The sequence below is a fragment of the Capricornis sumatraensis genome, chromosome 8 (genome assembly GCF_032405125.1).
Source record: "Capricornis sumatraensis isolate serow.1 chromosome 8, serow.2, whole genome shotgun sequence".
Classification (NCBI taxonomy): Eukaryota; Metazoa; Chordata; class Mammalia; order Artiodactyla; family Bovidae; genus Capricornis; species Capricornis sumatraensis.
In genome coordinates, this window is record NC_091076.1 from 91,154,687 (window position 1) to 91,177,214 (window position 22,528).

The window sequence follows — 22,528 nt, forward strand, 5'->3', positions numbered from 1 at the left end:
TTCCCAGCATCAGGGTCTTTTCCAATGAGTCATTTCTTCGCATCAGGTGGCCAAAGTATTGGAGTTTCAGCTTCAGCATCAGTCCTTCCAATGCATATTCAGGACTGATTTCCTTCCAAATTGCCTGCTCATGTAAAAATGATTTAAAGATTATGCCTGCTGGCCTAGTGGCTCAGCATTAAGAATTGACCTGCAATGCAGGAGACATGAGTTCGATCCCTGGATCAGGAAGACGCCCTGGGGAAGAAGATGGCAACCCACTCTGGTAGTCTTGCCTGGAAAATCTCATGGGCAGAGGAGCTTGGCAGGTTATAGTTCATAGTTCATGGGGTCGTAAGAGTTGGACGTGACTTAGTGACTCAACGACAACAACAAAGATTATGCCTAGTGAATGTTTAATATTTAAATGCCATGTGGCATTGACTATTATATAAAGCTAGGGTAAAAGGCAGTTAAAATATATTTCATAAATGTTTCCCTCTGAATTAGACATGGAGAAAATAACTCTCAGTTATTTATTTGTCATGAGTGAATGGACATAAGTGCACATCAACTTTTTTATTTATTTGAAAACAAACACCCAACTTCCTATAAAAGGTAACTAGGACAATAGGATTATTTTTTTATTGGTGAGTAACTAATATTTAAGGTAGAAAGTGTTTTTACTATCTCTTGATATTTAGAATAACGAAGTGTTGCAGGATCTTTCCCCAAGTGATTCTTTTCTCAAAAGTGACAACTAGAAAGGAACTCTTTGTTCTGTCTTGCCATTGGTCATTTTAGATGTCTTTTCTTCAATGGACTGAACCCTTGATGAAAGAACTTTACCACGCTGATCTATCTCTTCAACCACCGTCTTTACCAGCGTGGTTCTGGATAAATCTAGAAATAAAACATATGCAATACACATATTCAACTTAAAATATTACATGACAAAGAATTCCACTGTCGTAATATATTATGTCCATTTTTATTGAGGGAGTTAAGTATTGGTTTATAATAACTGTTTGGGATAGTTGTATCCACTCAACAGAATACTTTAAGTTCAGAGCACGTTAGTTAAAATTACTCAAATATTGACAGGCTGTTGCCATAGTGTATGATTGTCATTAATGTAAAAATATTTGCTGAAATAGAAGGAAAACTAGATTTTATTACCTTTAGATGAATTTCCTGGGCTCCCTGATTCAAAGCCCTTTGATTTAGAGCATGAGCTGTTAAAAAAAATCCAGTTTATTCTGTAATATTTGTTCATCACTTCATAAATATTCACTGAGTCATGGGAAGAACATGAATGCAAGTAAACTTTGTAGGCCCCAAACAGATTTTCATTTTCTATAGAGGAAAATATTAAAATTTTTAGTTATCTAAATCTAACATTTAGATAACTAAATGTTATCTAAAGAGAGGATATAAAACAATCTTGTTTACATTTGATTTTTGTTTAAAACCCAAGAATTTAAAACTTAAGGAAAAAGTATACATTTTACATATAGATCTTGGGGGGTTGTAAAGAGTACATTTATTTCAGGACAGCAGTGATGTTAGGTATGAACTGAAAGGTGGATAAAGCTTGAAACCCACCAGGATTAAAAGAATGACAAATGGAGACTTCTGCAGGGAGGCCTGGGATCACCCAGGGCAGACGAAGATGCGACTGTGATGTACAAAGTATGGAAGAGGGGACAGTTGAGGCAAGAGATGGCCATGCTTTTCTGCAGTGGGAAGGAAGAGGGGAGGCTCGGAGGCATGGAAGGGAATGACTGTCTACGGTTGTGGCTTGAAATGGTAAAACTGAATTTTCTAATGGCATCACTTACTTTCTGTCTCCATCTATCAGGCGGCAGTAGGTCTCGATTTCTTTTTCCAGGTGGACCTTGATGTCCAGGAGCTGTTCGTATTCCAGTTTCTGGCCCTCGGTCTCGGTCCTGACCTGGTGCAGCTGCTCCTCCAGGGCCCCGATCTGAGCCTGGATCTGGGCCAGCTGTGCACAGTAGTTGCCCTCCGTCTCCATCAAGGAGCACTCCAGGGAGTGTTTCTGAGGACATAAAAGATGTCACAACAAGGGATGAAGGAGGACCACTTGGAGGACACGTGGGCTAGTGTTTCTCAGCCAAGGGCAGTACTGCTCCCTAGGTGAGCTTTGGAAATCTGAGGCACTTGTCGCAGTTAAACAGGAGGTGGAGAGAAAGGGGAAGTGACTGGCGTTTACTGGGTGGGGGGGACCAGGCCCGATGGATGTCCTGGCATGAGATACCTGACCCACGGATTTATGATTATTCCAGCAGACATTCACATATTTAGGTATTATTTCATATAACAATCAATCTTTATATGAAAACATGTTTGGGGGGTACCATAATAAGAAATCAATCTTATTTTGAAATCTTTGAATTTTATTTTGAGATCGTATTGAGTTGCCTGTTGTTTTTCAATCTTATTCTGCTACTGTCTCCAAAGATCTACCCCACCGCTGTTCCAATGCTTTTTGTGCTGCTGTTTCTTTTTCTAATTCATCCTTGATTTTCTGTCATCAGTCAAAGGCCTTTTAATAAGCACTTGAGATTGTGCAAATGCCCTCACATGGGTGGGATTTCAAGACAAGAGATATATTTCATAACCCAGGACAGGTCATTATTTCAACTCTACTCTTGTGAATATTATACCTCCTCATTTCCACTTACATAGTGTGTAATTTGTCTTGTCATGTAATCTCTACTTTAATTAATATAATTTTCCTCTTTCTATTATCGTATCACATCCGGGTGGTTATTACATCTCTTGATACTAGTTATTACCTCAGTGTGCACTCCTCCTTCCACTCTTTCATTTTCTCTGTATTTTTGTGTGGACCAACTCCCAATCTGATGTTGTTTAAAATGAAACTTATCCATGAAAAGGAGGTGTAAGCCTCAGTCTGTTTCATTACAGGGTAGTTGGGCCCAAGTGTTTACATATTAAATATATATTATTTTAAAACTTCTATTTTTCCTCTTGATTGCTGTTATGGCATTGCACTGGTTTTAAAAATCTTTTGTGTATTGCTAAATATATTATCCATTTTTAGGATTATAAAGAGGGAGTTCTAAAAGATTCATTATTAAACAGGAGTCTCAGGGAGCTAAGAAGCACTGCCTTTGATAAACAGTCTGACCAGTACATCACATGGGTGGGGCTGGGCTCTCCAGGGAAAAGAAGTGGAAGGTGAACAGGATGGTAATAAGACGCTGAGGCGACAAGTGGCAGATATCAGGGAGGTGCATGCTCAGGTGTTCAAAACTTGAATTTCCCTGATAAAGTGTTCTCATATGATACTCCTAGTCAAGATTGTTAACACTGTCCTAAATCAGACCAGACCATAAGCTACTGTAAAGGTTGGCTTTGTAAATGAGGAGACAGGTCAGGATGAACTTAGAAGTTTGTACATTACAGGAAGCAGGTGAAACATTGAGATATTATATTTAGACAACTCCCAGCGTGTTCACAGTTTGTGTTCCAAACTACAGAAGTCATCTGACCACAAAAGAATCTCAGGAATGGAAGCTAGGTTCCATGCTACCCTTATTCTATTATTTGGATATGCTGGAAGTTAAGATGGGCTTTTTTGTGGATTATTTCATGAGCCCAAACTACAGGACTACTGGCTGCACGGAATCTAGCTACTTTCTAATATCATCACTTCTCTGTGACAGTGCTTAAAATTCTGCTCTGGGAACTTAGGAATTTATTTCCTTCAGCGCAGCTCCAAAACGAGAAGGAGGATCTGTGTTCGGGAGCGTGGCAGCAGGATAGGTCCTCAGGTTCTAGTTGTAGGAAAGAAGGGAATGGGGAAGAGAGGAGGGTTCCAGGGGCCCAAAATGGAAGGGAGGAGGGTCTTGGGTACCAGCCAGCAGTGGTGATGAAGGTGAAGGAGGAGAGGGGCACACTTGTTCAGATGGGGTTAGTGAGTGGTAAAGTTTCTAATCTAAATACGATACAGTAAGAAAGCTCTGGCCTTTTTTAGGGTGTCTACATCAAATCAGTCCTCCTGTGTTTTGAGTATCTTTTCCTTCTCTGCTTACTGTTCTCATGTGTATAAAAGTGGCTCTTTGTGTCAAGCTGGTGTCCTCAGGGGGCATGGAAACTCTGATGAGGACAGGAACCCTTAGACCACCACATGTGCCATAATTCTCAAAACCAAGCCTTTTGAATGCTGCCAGCAGACACTGGAGAAGAGAAGCCGTTTTCCTCCTGGGCTATGTCCATGGAAACATTTGAAATAATTGGCAATTAAGTGCCAGAGAGGGCGGAATGCCAAGCCTTTTGGGATGTGTCAGGTTGGGAGGTCTCCCCTGGATGCCCTGAGGCTGAAGAGGCTAACAGTCCTTATGTGAAATGGTGGAAAGCACAGTGTGGCCTTTAACAGGACTTCAGCAATTTTAGGAGATGCTGGTGATCCCAGCTCTGCTTTGCCTGACAGCCTGACATAAGCTTGCCACTTGATTGGCAGGTGGATCAACGCTGCTGCTGTCTGCTCTGCATCCAGCTGAAGAAAGGACCAATTTCGGGGAGTGGGCGCTGAGCGTGGGCGGGAAGGAAACTTCAGAGACCTCAGGGAGGAAGCGGTGCCATCTGTCTCTCTGAGGGACTCGGGGTCTGTCTGTCCTCCTCTCTCCACTACGTATTCGGAGGTGAAGTTGTAACCGGGGGACTGGGAAGAATTTCAGCGAGACTTTTTAGCGTCGCTGACCTGCGCTCTCACCTACCGTCGCCAGGAGGGACTGCAGCTCTATGTCCAGGGTCTGCACCGTGCGCTTCATTTCCGTGAGCTCGCCCTGGGCGGAGGAGGCCGCGCCCGCGTCCTCAGAGATCTGCTGCTGCAGGCCGGCGCTCTGCAAGGCCGGGCGCCGGGGAGTTAGCGGGTCTGAGCTTGCCAGGGGGTGGGTGGGTGCGTGGCCGGGGTGCGGGGGGTGAGGGGATGAGGGGGTGGGGTGGAAGCATGCAGGGTGACGGGTGTGGGGGTACGGTGTGGCGGGGGTGGGTACCGGCTGGGCTGGGCTGGGCATCCCTCACCTTTTCGTTGAACCAGGCCTCGGCGTCCCTGCGGTTCTGCTCGGCCAGGTCTTCGTACTCGGCCCGCATGTTGTTCAGCAGAAGCGTGAGGTCCACGCCGGGCGCGGCGTTCATCTCCACGTTCACGTTGCCTCCCGCGGCGCACTGCAGAGCCTTCATTTCCTGCGGGGAGACGTTGACTGTGGCCTGAAGCCGGTGTGTGCTCACCTACGCTCTTGTTCCTTTTTTAGGTGGTCTCAGTTTGTGACTTAAATTCGAGTTGTCCAAGTTAAGGCACGAATGATTTTTTTTTTTAAGTTGACTTATTCGATCAGTAGTCATGCCAATCATCTATTTACTTCGTTATTTGTTAAGACAGCCACAACCAACAGCACCACATCCAGAGAGGTGTTTTATCTTTTTAAATGAGACGTGGGTACAAAGATCAGAGAGTTCTTAAATTCTTTTTCCCTTTATTTTTTTAAAAACATATTTTATTATACTTGATTTACAATGTTGTTTTAGTTTCAACTGTACAGCAAAACGATCCGTTTATATGTATATCTATTCATTTTCAGATTCTTTTCCATTATAGATAATGTTATACAAGATATTGAATGTAGGGAATTCCCTGGCGGTCCAGTGGTTAGGACCCAGCTTCCATTGCAGAAGGCATGAGTTGGATTCCCCTGGTTGGAAAATTAAGAGCTCACATACCATGAGGTGCAGCAAAAAAAAAAAAAAAAAAAGATATTGAATATAGTTTCCTGTGTGGTACAGTAGGATCTTGTTGTTTATGTTATGTATAGTGGTTTGCATCAAGCATATAATTCTCGATTAAATGTCAGTGAGAGTGCTTGTTGATGGGACTAGAGCAGTGGAAAAACAGATAAAAATCCCTGCCCTCTTGGAACTCTCACCTTAAGGACAATAGCTCTCACTTGAGCACTTGTTATATGCCAGACATTGTTCTAAAGCAGTTTAAGGGGTATTAACATCTCTAACCAGTAGGTACTATTGCCAGACTTAGTTTAGATTGGGAAATGGAGGCACAGGGAGGTTAAACTATTTGCCCCAAATACTTAGTACCTGAAAGGACTGGGATTTGAACATTCCTGGATTTGAACGTGGTAGAGAAAAGTAATGTATTAATTTCCTAAGGTTAGGCTGTGACAGGCAGAAAACTGAAGGATACAGATCAACGTGTTAATCATGTATTACCTTGGGGGAGGAGATTAGAAGGGCAGAGCGGGAGACATGGAATTCTTTGTTTTATATGCCTTGGCACTGTTTGAATTATTATAAGGAGCATGAATTACTATTGTAATTTAGTCTTCACCCCCAAGTATTTAAAATAACTAGAGCTAAATCTTCCCCTACCTCTTCATGGTTCTTCTTGAGATAGGTCATCTCTTCACTCAGGGATTCATACTGCAGTTCCTGGTCAGTCCTGCAGAGCGTCAGTTCATCCAGAACTCGCCGTAACCCATTGATGTCAGCTTCTGTGTTTTGGTGAAGGGCGAGCTCATTTTCGTACCTTGGGAAACATTCAGTGAATCTCAGCACCAAGTAGACTAGCTCAAGAGACCAAAAAGTAAAACCTGCTTTACTCAACTGCTCAACTGCTTTTAAGTGAAAGTTAGAAATGAAATCAGGTCTCTAAATATTATAAATGCATAAAAAGAAAGTCCTCCTCCAGTCCTCTCACACAGTTCTGTACAGAATAATCAGCATGAATATCTGGTCATGCAAACTCCAATAGCATATCCCAATTAAGTAGAAATAGAGCTTTTCAGGATTTTATTGAAGTTAAAAGTAAAAATTGTAAATTGGTCAATTAAAACAAATATTTACATTTACTTTGTACTTGGCACTCTTTTAGGCAGGCCTAGAAATACAGTGATATTTTGGCTCAAGAATGTCATAAATATGTAAAACTGTGAGTCTAGCTGATTGTAATCTTAAAACATGCTTTGTATTGCATTTTGTTGTAGCGTTGTCACATGTTACTTCCTTTAATCTCTTAGGTTATAGCTTGTTCTGTGCGTGTGTGCTAAGTCACTTCAGTTATGTCCGACTTTATGCAACTCTATGGACTTTAGCCCACCAGTCTCCTCTGTCGAATGGGGTTTTCCAGGCAAGAACACTAGAGTGAGTTGTCATGCCCTTCTCAAGTCGGGATCAGACCTGTGTCTCTCATGTCTTCTGCGCTGGCGGGCGGGTTCTTTACCACTAGCGCCCCTTGGGAAGCCCATAGCTTATTCTACTTGGGGTGAAATTGAAATTTTATATAACACATTAAGTGGACTAGAACCATGTTCTAGGTGTGATTATTTTCTATATCCTACTTTAGCCGGAAATCGTCAGCAGCCAGTCTGGCGTTATCAATCTGCAGAATGACATTAGCGTTTGCCGTAGTGGAAGAGATGATCTGGAAGAAATCAGGAGGGAGAACACAACCGGTAAGTCTGCTCTAACAACCTATTATTTCAGGAAACAAACAAGCACACAAACAAAAAACATTGCACCATCAACCTTGGTATTAAAAAATCTCACTTCCTTATGTAATAACCAAAAAGTTTTAAAATTTTATTTTTAAAAATTGCAAATATGGTTTTACTTCTTTCCATATAACTTTTAGACTGTAATACTTCTTTATCAATGAATATATCTCAAAATAAGCAATAATGGAACTAGTAACATTTAAGTTGCATAGACATTCATGAATCAAAGTGCCTGTTTTTAGCTAGTAGGAAGAATAATGTTTCAAAATAGATAATAAATATGATATAAGTGATACATAACAGTTTGAAGCATTTCCTGTTCTACTTCTGTCTTTTGCTAGATCATTCTTAGTTTTAAATACTTTGAGGAGTTCCAAATTTGTGAATTCTCACCTTATTCTTAAGATCTTCGATTGTTAAGTGATACCTGCCGTAGTCATGATCAAGTCCATGGCAAGATCCAGGACCATGTTTTTCATACCAACTCTTGATTTTTCTCTCTAGTTCAGCATTTGCCTCCTCCAGAGCTCGCACGTTATCCAGGTAGGATGCCAAGCGGTCATTAAGATTCTGCATGGTCACCTTCTCATTCCCAGAGAAGAGTCCCCCTTCACTTCCAGCAAAGCCAGCACAGGTACCACTTCCCGGGATACCACCAGCATGGTCCCCGCCAGGAAGACTGCCTAAGCCGCCTCCCAAAGCATAGGAAAATCCACGTTCAGCACCAGAGTTACCACAAGCATTGCTACCTGCAAAGCCTGTGCCTCCACTGGATGGTCTGAGAGATTCAGTTCCAGACCGTAGGCAAATAAGCCTGGACCCACTAGAAAATCGGAGAGACATGGCAGTATGAGAAATGGTCACCTTGTCTCTGGATAGCCGTAACTTCAGAGGAGAACAGAATAGTGTGTGCTGATGGCTTCTTTGGGCTTTTATACACAGTGGGGGGTGTCTCTATTTGAGTTATACATGCCAAAAGGAAAAAAAGGCATCATTCAAATTAGCATGAAATTATGTATAATTGGGTGATTTGGGGGGCTAAATTAATGTCTACCATCCTGGGTTGTTGCTTCAGGATATTTGTTATCTTACATATAATAGGGTTCATTCTATATTAAGTTCATTATTTTAACTTATAATTTTGGGTGAGTAATCCTTTACTTTCATCTAGACCCTAAGAATATACCATTATTCTTTGACACAGGTTATTATAAAGTTTTAAAAGTTAAGCTTGTGATAGGGTACCATCAGCTACAGTAGGGTCTTAATTACCAGAGAGATATATTGATATAAAGAACCATTAGCTACAGAAACACATATTTTATCCCACCACAGCAAGAAACATTGTGTTGTTTTAAAAAATATATGATCCTACTAACTTCTCTTGTCTTACTGTGATTATTACATCTATTTGTTACTTTGAACAATAACTGAAATATTGACTGATTCCTTTATTTAATAACTACTACATTTGTTAGTCAATACGAAGTGTAAAAATAAAGACGTGATGCTAAATAAATGCAAAGATGAAAAATGCATAGTTACAATCTTTGAGAAATGTATGGTCAGGACCAGATAGGGGCTGGATCATGTTTAGCTGTCTGTATTAAAGACTTTGGGATGAATCATAAGTAAAAGCAGGGGGCAACATAATCAGGTTGAAATGAAAAATAAGGCCAGTTACAAGGCTAGGACAATGGTTCAGGTGGAAACGATGAGGGTAGTCGGATGGAAAGAAGTTGAAAGGATATGGTCATTGATTGAATTTGGAGAATAAGGAATAAGAATTAGGGATGGCTCTTAGGTAATTGCTTTCAGATGCTGGGAATCCTGTAATACTGACTGAGATAGAAAACACAGGAGGAGGCAGATACTGGGGTTAGCTTTGGTCCAGCTGAGTTTTAGGGGTTGGTGGAGTGTCTCATATGAAGATAGGAAGTGTGAATGTTTAGAATAAGTACTTGGAATGGGGGAAAATGCCTGACTAGCAACAAGCGAAAGGATTGTCAGGAAGAAATGAAGGACCAGCTCTCATTTGTAATGACATTTAAATGCATGTTTGGAAGTTATCTTCGTGTAGGAGGAGAGATGATTGGCTGATGTGCATTTGGGGTTTGAAGACAGGCTCAGAAGAAGGAAAAAATAGCAAAGAAGTTTCTGGTGTTCTTGAGAAAACAGTTGAGGTGACTGACCACAGTTTGTGCTGCTCAGTTGTGTCCCAACTCTTTTATGACCCCATGGACTGTAACCTACCAGGCTCCTCTGTTCTTGGGATTTTCCGGGTAAGAATAGTGGAGTGGGTTGCCATTTCTTCCTCCAGGGGAATCTTCCTGGCTCGGGGATCAAACCCCCATCTCCTGCATCTCCTGCATTGGCAGGTATATTCTTTACTACTCAGCCACCTGGGGAACCTGTGATTGACCAAATGTAAAGAAGAAAGTAAGACTAGAGGAAGAGATACACTGAGCAAAGACAAAGATTGAGTCATTGGGCACTTTTTTGAGGATATACAGCAGGTGGAATGGGCAGGAGATTGACAGAGATGAAGGATGGTGGGTTAAAGTTGGACAGTGGAAGCCAGAGTTTAGAATTCTAATTGAGATATAACCCCAGATCTTGATAAAGTTTAGTGAATAGCCATGGGGCCTGGTCCCAACAATCGCTGGAATAAGAGGTTAGAAATGGACTGACGCTGAAGTCTTGGAGTAGGAATTTGACTGGAGTGTTAGATAAGCCATCTATATAGCCAGGAAGTCTCCTCTGATGGTAGGAGATGAAGAGAAGTGGACTGTGAACCAGGTGCCGATGTCCTTGGATGTGGCAGGGTGTGGTGGGGGGTAATTGGATAGCATCAGCCTCAAAAGAAGAATTTTAGCTGAAGAATGAAATGACAGGAAGCTGGATGTGGCATTGGGTATATAGAGAATACGGATTCTGCCTTGAAGTCCATATGTTAGATACGTGGAAGTGGAGTTGGAAGGGGATGAGGAGAAAGGTGGAAGGGAAGTGGAGGAGAGGAGAGAGAAAGGAGAGGGTTGGGAGGTAGAGAGAGGAAATGAATGATCAGTTTCCAATAGAAAAAGTTCCTGGGCGAATTCGGGAGAAAGACACATTAAGTGTAATATTATAAAAAATCTTTTCAGTTGAACCCTTCTGCAAGGAAACCTGCAGAAAAGGTTTAGGGAGTTGTCAAAATGTGGATAAAAAGATTTTCCATCCCTTTTTGTTCATATGCTAAAGGAGACTTGGGTCAGTACAACGCCCGGTAAATGAAAAGCTGTCAACGAAGGACAGCTTTATTGTTGTGGTTGTGTTATATGCTGGTGTGGACAGTCTGGGGAGGTCAAGCTGAGACGGAAGCAGAGGTGGGCAAGAAATGACCTGAGAAGCCTCCTCTTGAGGCTTTGGTGGGAGAGTGGGGTGAAGGAAGAAGAGAGGACAGCAGGAGGGCCTTGGTTGGGCTTGACTCGGTCCAGTTCTGTGGCAGAGAGAGGAATGAAGTAGCTTTGCCACCAAGACAGTCAGGGTGTCTCCTGGAACTCTGTTGGCACAAGCAGTCTGAAACCTAGTTAGCTGGTACCGAAGCTGGCATCAACATGGCCTTTAAATGCATTTTCTGGGCAAAGTTGTGGGATCTTTTTAGAGCTGCAGAGGGCCTAAAGACATCACTAATTTCAGCCTTTTAATTTGACAGATGAGGCAAGTGAGGCCCAGAAGTGTTAAACAATTTGCTCAGTGTCACCAGCTCCCTGCCAAGTGAAGATGTGCATATTTTTAGGTGACCTTGAGAGTCTCGTGAGCATATTTCAGATATAAGTAATAACTCTACTGAATATCTGCTTTATATGTTGCCATCAATAATCTTAAAATGCTATATGGGTTGTGAAATTATCTTTTAAGTTATTGAATGATTGAAATAACAAAGAATTAGGATATTAAAATATATAAAGAATTGTGACTCTCTTCATTGCTTGCGTGATCACTGAATTTGAATTCATGTCTCTCAGTCGTGTCCAACTCTTTGCAACCTCATGAACTGTAGCTTACCAGGCTCCTCTGTCCATGGACTTCTCTAGAGTACTGGAGTGGGTAGTCATTCCCTTCTCCAGGGGATCTTCCTGACCCAGGGATCAAACACGGGTTTCTCACATTGCAGGCGGATTCTTTACCATCTGAGCCCCCAGAGAACTGTAAGTAATAATAATTAGACAAATAATTGGTGTAACGGGCTTTCCTGATAGCTCAGTTGGTAAAGAATCTGCCTGCAATGCGGGAGACCTGGATTCAGTCCCTGGGTTGGGAAGATCCCCTACAGAAGGGAAAGGCTACCCACTCCATTATTCTGGCCTGGAGAATTCCATGGATTGTATAGTCCACGGGGTCGCAAAGAGTCAGACACCACTGAGCGACTTTCACTTTGGCATAACAGGTCCACATTCTGTATATGTAAAGAAAATATTTCCAAAGGAACATGTGTGACAAAAAAAAAAGAGGAAGATTTTGTTGTTGTTGTTGTTAATGCATAAATTTATTTATTTTTGCTTTACAACAGTTTTATTTATTTTTTAAAATATAAATTTATTTATTTTAGTTGGAGGTTAATTACTTTACAATATTGTATTGGTTTTGCCATACATCAACATGAATCCGCCACAGGTATGCACGTGTTCCCCATCCTGAACCCCCCTCCCTCCTCCCTCCCCGTACCATCCCTCTGGGTCGTCTCAGTGCACCAGCCCCAAGCATCCAGTATCGTGCATAGAACCTGGACTGGTGATTCGTTTCATATATGATATTATACACGTTTCAATGCCATTCTCCCGTCTTCCCACCCTCGCCCTCTCCCAGAGTCCAAAAGACTTCTATACGTCTGTGTCTCTTTTGCTGTCTCGCATACAGGGTTATCGTTACCATCTTTCTAAATTCCATATATATGCATTAGTATACTGTATCGGTGTTTTTCTTTCTGGCTTACTTCACTCTGCATAATAGGCTCCAGTAATGCATAAATTTAAAGAAGTGGCTCCTCGGCATCACCTCTGGTGCGCCCACGTCATTTACTGCCCCTGCCCCTACCTTTCTATTTCCACCAGAGGGCAGTGCTCAGCTGCAAATGTATGTTCTTGGGGCTGACTTCAACCTGGATCATACACGCCCTCGGCAGGAAATTATTAAACCCCTGAATCCACCTGCTAATGCAGGAGACACAAGAGATGCAGGTCTGATCCCTGGGTTGGGAAGATACCCCCTGGAGGAGGGCATGGCAACCCACTCCAGTATTCTTGCCTGGAAAATTCCATGGCCAGAGGAGCCTGGTGACCTATAGTCCATGGGGCTGCAAAGAGTTGGACACGACTGAGCACACACACAGCACAACAGCAAGAACCTACCTCAACATTTATGTTTTCAAAGTCTAGAGCATGATGAATATAAAGACAAAATCCCCTTATGTTTATATCAAGCCTTACAAGTTCAAAACCTACAACCCCTGCATTGAAAGCGGGGAGTCTTAACCACCAGGGAAGCCCTCTGCTTTTAGTCTCCCCTTCAAATTTCTTACTTCACAAAACCTTACAGAGGCTCTATAGATCAACACAAATAAATTTACTGAAACATAGTTGGTTTACAGTTCGGTTCAGTTCAGTTCAGTCACTCACTTGTGTTCAACTCTTTGTGATCCCATGGACGCCAGGCTTCCCTGTCCATCACCAACTCCTGGAGCTTACTCAAACTTATGTCCATGGAGTCAGTAATGCTATCCAACCACCTCATCTTCTGTTGGCCCCTTCTCCTTTTGCCTTCAATCTTTCCCAGCATCAGGGTCTTTTCAAATGAGTCAGTTCTTCACATCAGGTGGCCAAAGTTGGTTTACAGTGTTGTACAATTTCTGCTGTATAGCAAAGTGACTCAGTTATACATATACATCATTTTCATAGTCTTTGCCATTGTGGTTTATCACAGGATATTGAATATCCTGTGCTGCGTAATATGGCCTCGTTGCTTATCCATCCTATGTAAACTAGTTTGTGTCTGCTAATCCCAAACTGCCAGTTCTCCACCCGCACTGCCTCTCCCCCTTGGCAATCACACGTCTGTTCTCTATATCTGTAAGTTTGTTTTTGCTTTGTAGGTATGTTCATTTTGTGTCATATTTTAGATCCCACATATAAGTGATATCATACGGTATTTGTCTTTCTCTTTCTGACTCTATTAGTTTGATAATCTGTAGGTCCATCTTTGTGGTTGCAAATGGCATTATTTTATTATTTTTAATGATTGAGTATTATTCCAGTGTGTGGAATAGTGCCACAGTACCACTGTGAACATAGGAGTGCGTGTATCTTTTTGAATTATAGTTTTGTCTAGGTATATGCCCAGGAGTGGGGTTGCTGGATCATATGGCAATTCCATTTTTAGTTTTTTGAGGAACCTCCATACTGTTCTCCATAGAGGCCGCACCAGTTTGCATTCCAACACATAGTAGTAGGTCAAAACTTTTAATGAGAATTCCTCTTCTAAAGGGCTCTTTAGCTTGGTCATGGTTCAGCTAACCTTCGAACCCATTTCTTTATACTTTTCTAGCATTTCTTCTTAGATAACTTAGTCTGTATAGGAAAGATTAATTGAAAGCTTAAGTATGTGATTTTTTTTTCTTTGCTAAAATCTTGGACAACACTATTTTCAGAACACTACCCAAATTGTTCTCTGAGGTAATACCCAATGTTTATGCCAGTTCACAACAATTTCTTCTTTTCCAAACTGATGTTAGGCTGGAAAGACCTTTTAACTCAATGTTAGCATGAGGATGGTGTTTCTGGGTTGTTTAAAAAAAATAGTTAGTTTTATTTTTGGCTGCACTGGGTGTTCATTGCTTAGGCTTTCTCTAGTTGTGACAGTTGGGGGCTATTCTTTGCTGTGGGCAAAGGATTCTTACTGCAGTGTCTTCTCTTGTTTCAGCACATGAACTCTAGGCACGGGGACTTCAGTAGTTGTGGTTCATAGGCTTTGCTGCTCTACGACATGTGGGATCTTCCCAGAACAGGGAATGACCCCAAGTCCTCTTCACTGGCAGGAGGATTCTTAACCACTGGACCACCAGATAAGTCTCAGTGTTTGTGTTTTTATCTAGAGACTAAGGAGCAAGATGACAACTCAAAGAGTCCTTCTTCTTTTGGCATGTCTTTTTCTGTGGGACAACCTGGCTCAAAAAGTATCCTTCAAAAAAAAAAAAAAATCCTTCGTACCTAGTTTCCAGACAGATTTTATATATGTTGTGATCATTTGTTTCCCTGTGTCATCCGAGGACACAGCCTGGATAGTTTGCATTGTGATTAGGCTGACCACAGCTGTAGCTTTCAGGGGTGGTCAACTATCTCAGATCTTTGGGGTGATCATCTGGTCCTTCCCACTTACTTTCACAAACTTCTTGCTATATTTTATCAGACTTTACATTCCCAGAACTGGATTAATCATAACCCTTTGTGACACTGGAATTTAGTTTTGCATCCCTAGGACAGCAACCTGACCTGGTTCTCTACCTCTTGGTAGATGATGTTAGTGATCACCTACTCTAACAATTTATTGTGATGCTCTTGTCCATCTTTGGAGAAACTCAGTTATTTAGCCAACAAGCATATTTCTTTGAAAATGAACATAATACTCTTTCTTCAGTACAGTGGGCATTTTTTAAGGGCTTTATTAACTTCCCTGGTGACTCAGATGGTAAAGAATCAGCCTGCAATGCAGGAGACCTAGGTTCAATCCCCAGGTTGGGAAGATCCCCTAGAGGACATGGCAACTTACTCCACTATTCTTGCCTGGAGAATCCCCATAGACTGAGGATCCTGGTGGGCTACAGTCCATGGTGTTGCAAAGAATTGGGCATGACTGAGCGACTAAGCACACATTTTTATTAACTCATATTATCCCCAAATGGGGAAACAATAATCTCATATGAGGTAATTATTATCCCTACTGTATAGATAAGAAAACTGAGACTTAGGATGGTTAAAGTAACTTGTCCAAAATTTACATGATTTGTAAATGCCAGTGCCAGAATATGAAGTCCAGGAATCACTGACTTTGAAATGCATGCCTATAACTACAAATGAGCTCTTTCCCTAATTTCCACTCTTAAGATGCAATCTAGATGGGAAATGCTGGATGAACCTTATTTAATTAAACTAACTCAAGCTGCTTCCCTATGCTGGCCATAACAAAGTTATTCTCCAAGACCCCCCCAAAATATCAAGTCATTATGGACATCAATGTTAGTGTGCAAAGTTCCAAGGCTTTTAGCAGCATAAAGCAGAATCTTTGGAGATACAAGCTTTTGCTGTTTAGTGTGATTCCACATGAGTCTCAAAATTGGTCTGGTAGTCTCAGTGGACACTTCCCTGCTTAAATAGCAGGACTCTGTAACAACTTTAGAATCTGTAAGAATGTGTACAGGATTTTTGATTAATAGCTACATGATAAATCTTTGTAGTAAAAATAGTGATCTGCACAGCTAACAATAACTTTTTAAACTATAAAAACAAATGTCCTTGTTAAAATAAAATTGTTTGTTTAGATACATTCTTTATGAAACTATAGTTTTGGAGTTCAGTCAAGAAAGTAGTTTTTTGTCTGTTTGTTTTACTGGGATATCATATACAGTACTGTATAAGTTTAAGGTGTCCAGTGTAATGACTTGATGTATTAATACATGTGTCGAGAAATAATTACCACAATCAGATTAGTCAACACCCATCAAGAAAGTAGTTTTCCATCAGAGATAAGCTAGTTACTTTATAAAGAAAATTAAATATAAATGCTTTAAAGAGATATTAGAAGATGGAAAAAATAAGAAGACAGGACCACCATGACTCAGACTTTTAAGGAATGAAGGTTTGGGTCACCACCCAGCCAGATAAATAACTGACCAGCTGAGATCCTGGCTTGGAGCACATAACTATTTCATAATAATGTATTTGTATTTGTCTCAAATCCATGTTATTGAATATGAAAACCCTTATTCAGAATAATGAGAATGGCCAACTCAGGTTAAGAACAATAATCTAGGTCCCAGGGACTTGGTTAATTTTGCTAGATAATAATAACAGAGTTTTTTTGAATAATAGTATATACACAGTTGTTGTTCAGTTGAAAAGTCATGTCCAACTCTTTGCGACCCCATGGACTACAGCACACCAGTCTTCCCGCTCCTTCACTATCTCCTGGAGTTTGCTCGAATTCATGTCCATTGAGTCAATGATGCCATACAACTGTCATCCTCTGTTGCTGCCTTCTCCTCTCAAAGAATCCTTACCCATCCCTGTTTCAGGGCATTTCAAGGCAGCATCTTGGGACTTCAACAGACTGGCTCCCAAGAAGGGCGGCCAGTACACATAGAAAGTCATGTGCACTAAAGCAGTGTATGTGGTAACGTTTGGTGCCAGGGAGGTCATGGCGTTTTCACTATAACAAAGTCCATTCACAGTAAAACACAGCTTCAGCGATCAGTTTGGGATAAAGTGTGGGGTTTACCCAGCAGAAGTCTCAATCAAGTGGCCAGTTTCAGGTCCTTGGGAGAACTGGAACTCAAATCAGTAAGGATACTAAGAAAGGCTATTTGGTGGACAAGGATAACCTAGGAACCCACCAGGGAACACAAGGTAGTCTTAGGGTCACAGACTAAATCCAACCCTTACCTACCCCATATACTCACAGAGTAATGTCAGTTGGGTTCTTACTGACTGAAGGATGTGATTGCATTGACCTTGTAAGAACCAAGTCTTTAGTACTGGTCACTGTACTAATTGGTAAAAGAGACTTACAGGTGTCCTTTTGGTTAAATTGGTATTACCATGTCTTGACAGTGCTTCTCCTGTTTGTCTGACAGACACCAAATAATTTTGTCAGGGTGATATGATTTTACTGGGCTAGTTAGTGTTGGAAGCTATCTCTTTGGCTGTGTAGCAATTGGGCAGAAGCAACATAGTAATGAGAAGAAAATATTAATAAGAACAGCTAAATGTGAGAAGGCAAGTGATCAGAAAATGTGAAATTTCCAATTAATTTAATCTTTGGGGTATGAGACTTTCCATAGTTTCTAGGACTTAATTCAAAGCCAGAGAACTGGGAACTATCAACATACTTTTGTATCTTAAAGAAAGAGTAACTGGTGACTCATGGACTTTTTCCTCAGTGAGATTATTAACATTGGTCCAACATACCCATAAGATTAAAAAACGGATTCAGAGAAATCCTAATGATAACCTGTCTTCAGAATTTCTGGATAAATCAATCTTCAAATGATACTTTACTAATCTTTAATGTTAAAAATTGTCTACTTCAAATAAAGACAACTCTGACCAAATTGGATAGTTTGCATCAGTAAGAAAGTTTATTGAAATTCACTAGTAAATGAGAATAGAAAGTTTTTCTTTTTTTCCATTAAAGAATACTTTTCGGTAAAGTGAAAAGGAGAAATACAGAAACCACAAAACACCGTTTAGACACCTTATGATCAAGGAGTGGACCTATTTCCATAGGCCATTAAGACTGAAGTGTTTTCTTGGAGATTTTTTTTCATGCATCTATGCATAATGGCCTGGGTGACGGGAGACTCTTTCCTCTTAATGCGGCTTAATAGTAGTGTTTCTTGGTTTCCGATTCAACCATAGATGAAAGGACTCTACCATCAGGTGCCAACTCCTCAATAATTGTCTTGATCACTCTGGTTTTGTTAGTATCTGTAAGTTAATTACAATAAAAACAACAGAATTTAGAATACAATTTGTTGGGTCCTTACTAATTAATGAGCAAAATAGCTAAATCAAAGATATTTACTACCCAAAATATCTATATCAAAATATCTAAATGAAAAAAAAAAAAACCCACAAAAGTGAAAAAAGGAAAACTTCTTTACAGCTACTTTTAAAAATACCAAAAGCTACAGCATTTTAGACAATACCGTTTTCCCCTCAAGACTGGAGTCAACAACTATAGTCGGTTGGAAAAAGCAAATAAAGATTTTATAAGATTTTAATTTTTAAAATAATTCTAAAAAAAAAAGTTACAGAACTTAAAAAAAGCAAAACCAAAAAACAGCAACAAAAAAACCCATCATAAAGTTAAAACTAATTCTGATTACCCCAGCTAGTTTCTGCTGACCTTGGTCCCTTAGATGAGGACTCTCCAACGGACCCTGAAGTGGTGGACTTGTGGCCTCCGCTGGAAGTTCCGCCGCCGTAGCCGCCACCGGAACTACCTCCGTGGCCGCCACCGCTGGAGCTTCCGCCGCCGTAGCCGCCGCCGGAACTACCTCCGTGGCCGCCACCGCTGGAGCTTCCGCCGCCGTAGCCGCCGCTGGAGCTTCCGCCGCCGTAGCCGCCGCTGGAGCTTCCGCCGCCGTAGCCGCCGCTGGAACTTCCGCCGCCGTAGCCGCCGCTGGAACTTCCGCCGCTGTAGCCGCCGCCGCCGCCGCCGGAACTTCCGCCATAGCCGCCGGAACGCCCGCCGCCGTAGGAGCCGCCGCCGGAACTTGGAGAGTAAATGTTAATTTCCGTTAGCTCTAACGTTGGAAGCTGTGAGTCTATTTCCAGGTTATTGTTACTTTATAACCTGGGCAAAACATGTTTTGAGGAAAATCACCCCTGCCGATTATGAACTCGTTCTTTTAAAGCAGTTATATATGCACCCAAGCCTAAGAATCTTTCTTGGGTCAAATTCGTTGGGACACTGAGACTGGTTGCATACGCCTTCTTGTGTACTTTGCCTCCTCTCTTTCCACTTTCTCCTATCCTCTGACACATCCTTGAGTTTTGGGAAAAGCCTTGCGGCTTGGAACACAATAAAAGCAACTGGGATGATTTAAACATTTTCTGTAATTTACCTTCCTTCTCCTTCTAGCAGGCTGCGGTAGGTTTGAATTTCATTCTCCAGTCGTATCTTAATATCCAGGAGTTGTTGGTACTCGGCATTCTGGCACTCGGTCTCCGCTCGAATCTGTTGCAGTTGTTCTTCCAGAGCGGAGATCTGGGACTGAATCTGAGAGAGCTGCACACAATAGCGACCTTCTGTCTCTGCCAAGGAGGCTTCCAGGGATTGTTTCTGCAGAGGAAGGAATATATTGTAACTTAACTACTTCATTGTTGACTTAAGTACAGTGAGGCTTGTTTAATAATTTCATGAGAAGAATAAAGATAACGAACAGATTTGTGTTTTGTGTTTAATAATATTTCAATTTCAGCATTTTTCGATCAATGCCAATAATACTTTTCTCCCATTAACAAAAAGCTTCAATTTTACTTCTACTTTTTTACCCTCGACTCTGCATTTTCTTTTATGTTGCCTATTCTTATGTGAAGATGAAACGCATGATAAAGTGATGTTATTTCTCGAGAGAATTATTTACTTACTAGGGCTAGTTGGGACTGTAGCTCAATCTCCAGGCCTTGAATAGTGCGTCTCAACTCAGTAATCTCAGATTTATGGCTCGATACTTGTTCAAGGTTACTGTTGATTTCCGTAGTGAGTTCCTTGCTCTAGAATATTAAAAACAGGGGACCTGATGAGAAAAAATCTGAACTAACAAGAAAACCACCATTGACTTTGCTGCAAAAGAAGATGAACTACCTTTTCATTGAACCAGGCTTCGGCGTCTCTGCGATTTTTCTCGGCAAGTTGTTCATATTGGCTTCTCATGTTATTCAGAAGTTCAGTGAGATCAACACCTGGGGCAGCATTCATTTCCACATTCACATCACCAGTGGATACATTTTGAAGGTCTCTCATTTCCTGTTTGAGGAACAGAAATATTTAATGACTGCTTCATGACCCTGAGTCCCTTTTTGGCTGGGGGAAGTATAACTATTTATGTCACCTCTTCGTGGTTCTTCTTCAGGTAGGCCAGCTCCTCGGTCAAGCTCTCGATCTGCATCTCCAGGTCAGTCTTGGTCAAGGTCAGCTCATCCAGCACCCTGCGCAGGCCATTGATGTCGGCCTCCACGCTCTGGCGCAGGGTTACCTCATTCTCATACCTGAAACAAGCATGATACAAATACTGGGTATAACTTATATCAGGGAGATATTCCTGGGTGGGGACTGTTTAGAAACCAAGTAAAGAGTTGACTTTATATCTTGGCAACATTTATCATACTCTGATTAACACAGGGATATTAGTGGTTTAATGCGAAGAAACTTAGCATTTACTTTAAAGCGCATCTTCTTATAATATTGCCTAAAAGGCATCACTGACTCGATGGACATGAATCTGAGTGAACTCCGGGAGTTGGTGATGGACAGGGAGGCCTGACGTGCTGCAATTCATGGGGTCGCAAAGAGTCGGACACGACTGAGCGACTGAACTCAACTGAAAAGGTAATACTGAGGTTGAAAATTTCTCTTGACAGCTCCAGTATTGTTTAAATTTGAATGAATTCAGGAAAATGTAAATGCTCTTGTGGGCATACATTGTTAAAAACATCTCATGTATTTATTGTGACAGTATTGTACCGCATTTGCTTAGCTTACTTCATCCTGAAGTCATCGGCTGCCAGCCTGGCATTATCAACCTGAATCAGGATATTGGCATTGTCTGTTGTCAGGTTGAGGATCTGGAGGGAGAGACAAAGAAATCAGACACAGACACAGCTTTTATAGTGGCAGAGATGAACTACATTTCTGTGGTGTTCTATTACTAAGTCTTGGGAAATTTTTTATTTTAAATCTGACATTGAAGTCTTACCTATATACTTAAGATTGAGTCGTTTGTTCTCTTGAAGTTTCCATACTTTTCTATTTCTATATCCTCCCTTTCTGAAAACTAACTGGAGTTATATAGCTGCATTCATGTCCTGCTCTTATACCTGTGTAATTTCCATGTATTTTAGCTAACTTTTGACTGACTCATACTTGTATTTGGTTTAACTTGTTTTAAATATATATTCTAAGTGAATATAAACCGCACACAATGCAATTCAAAAATTCCCTCAAGGCAAGCAATACTCCATTTTCATACTGGAAAATTCATGTTTCTTACAGTGTCAGTAGTGAGTATTTGTTGTTGTTATCAATTTGAATAATATTTTCTGATTCATTGAATAATTCAGTCCCTGTGTTTGTACATTTTCTAATGTATTTTAACTGTGGACTCTTACACTCATTAAAACATTAAAAATTCTTAGTAATCCCCTCATCCTACAAGATACACAATACACATGTTGGATGAAGATTGCAATGACTGTACCCTCACAGCTGTTTACCTTTGAAGAGACTGGATTGCTCAGGGAAGCAAGAAAGTAATGTAGTCAAACACAGTGAACATTGTAGTTGATTAAAAAATTATCTATCAGAATTACATGCACAAAAAGAGACTTAAAAAGTTGCATTTAAAAAATGCCCCTTACCTGATTTTTAAGATCATCAATGGTTTGGTAGTATTTGCTGTAATCACGAGGCTCTCGCTGGCTTGAATTGCCATGCTTTTCATACCACTCCTTGATTTTGACTTCTAGCTCATAGTTTGATTCTTCCAGAGCCCGAACTTTGTCCAAGTAGGAAGCCAGGCGATCATTCAGATTCTGCATGGTTATTTTTTCATTTCCAGAGATAAGGCCACCATCTCCTCCAAATCCACCACCCAAACCACCTCCAAAGCTGCCCCCTCCAAAGCTGCCCCCTCCGAAGCCACCTCCTCCATAGCCCCCTCCAAAGCTGCCTCCTCCATAGCTCCCACCGAAGTTACTTCCATAGCCCCCACCAAAGCCACCTCCTAATCCTCCTCCATAGACAATTGATGAGCCCCCCAAGCAGCCTCCAGCAGAGCTCCCACGGCTAAAAGAGCCACCACTGAACCCCCCTGAGCTAAATCCTCCACCAAGAGAGCCTTTGCTGCTTGAAATTCTGAGGGATGATCCTCCTCCTCCTCCACATCCACTGCGGGAGGAAGAGTATTGCTTGCTTGAGCTGTATCGAACAGACATGGTGATGCTGTTTAGCTCAGGGAG

At 41.3% G+C, this 22,528-nt stretch overlaps 1 protein-coding gene across 4 annotated transcripts; it reads right to left on the reverse strand.

The window, feature by feature from the left end:
- Nucleotides 1-739: 739 nt before the first annotated feature.
- LOC138084109 (keratin, type I cytoskeletal 10) lies at nucleotides 740-22,504 on the reverse strand. 4 transcript variants are annotated; one of them, XM_068978221.1, is made up of 15 exons: nucleotides 21,929-22,504; nucleotides 21,054-21,136; nucleotides 20,404-20,560; nucleotides 20,157-20,318; nucleotides 19,940-20,065; nucleotides 19,414-19,631; nucleotides 18,765-19,061; nucleotides 7,929-8,235; nucleotides 7,380-7,462; nucleotides 6,412-6,568; nucleotides 5,053-5,214; nucleotides 4,746-4,871; nucleotides 1,821-2,038; nucleotides 1,159-1,214; nucleotides 740-882 (listed from the first exon to the last, which is right to left on the reverse strand). In XM_068978221.1, exons 1-15 carry the CDS (start codon nucleotides 22,502-22,504, stop codon nucleotides 740-742), a joined length of 2,871 nt encoding a protein of 956 aa, XP_068834322.1. The 4 variants fall into 4 exon arrangements, with proteins under 4 accessions (XP_068834322.1, XP_068834324.1, XP_068834325.1 ...); XM_068978223.1 differs by lacking the exons at nucleotides 740-882; nucleotides 1,159-1,214; nucleotides 1,821-2,038; ... (3 more) ...; nucleotides 7,380-7,462; nucleotides 7,929-8,235 and adding an exon at nucleotides 17,925-18,271 and having other exon boundaries at nucleotides 18,673-18,915; nucleotides 18,997-19,061; XM_068978224.1 differs by lacking the exons at nucleotides 740-882; nucleotides 1,159-1,214; nucleotides 1,821-2,038; ... (3 more) ...; nucleotides 7,380-7,462; nucleotides 7,929-8,235 and adding an exon at nucleotides 17,925-18,271 and having other exon boundaries at nucleotides 18,937-18,983.
- Nucleotides 22,505-22,528: the final 24 nt, after the last annotated feature.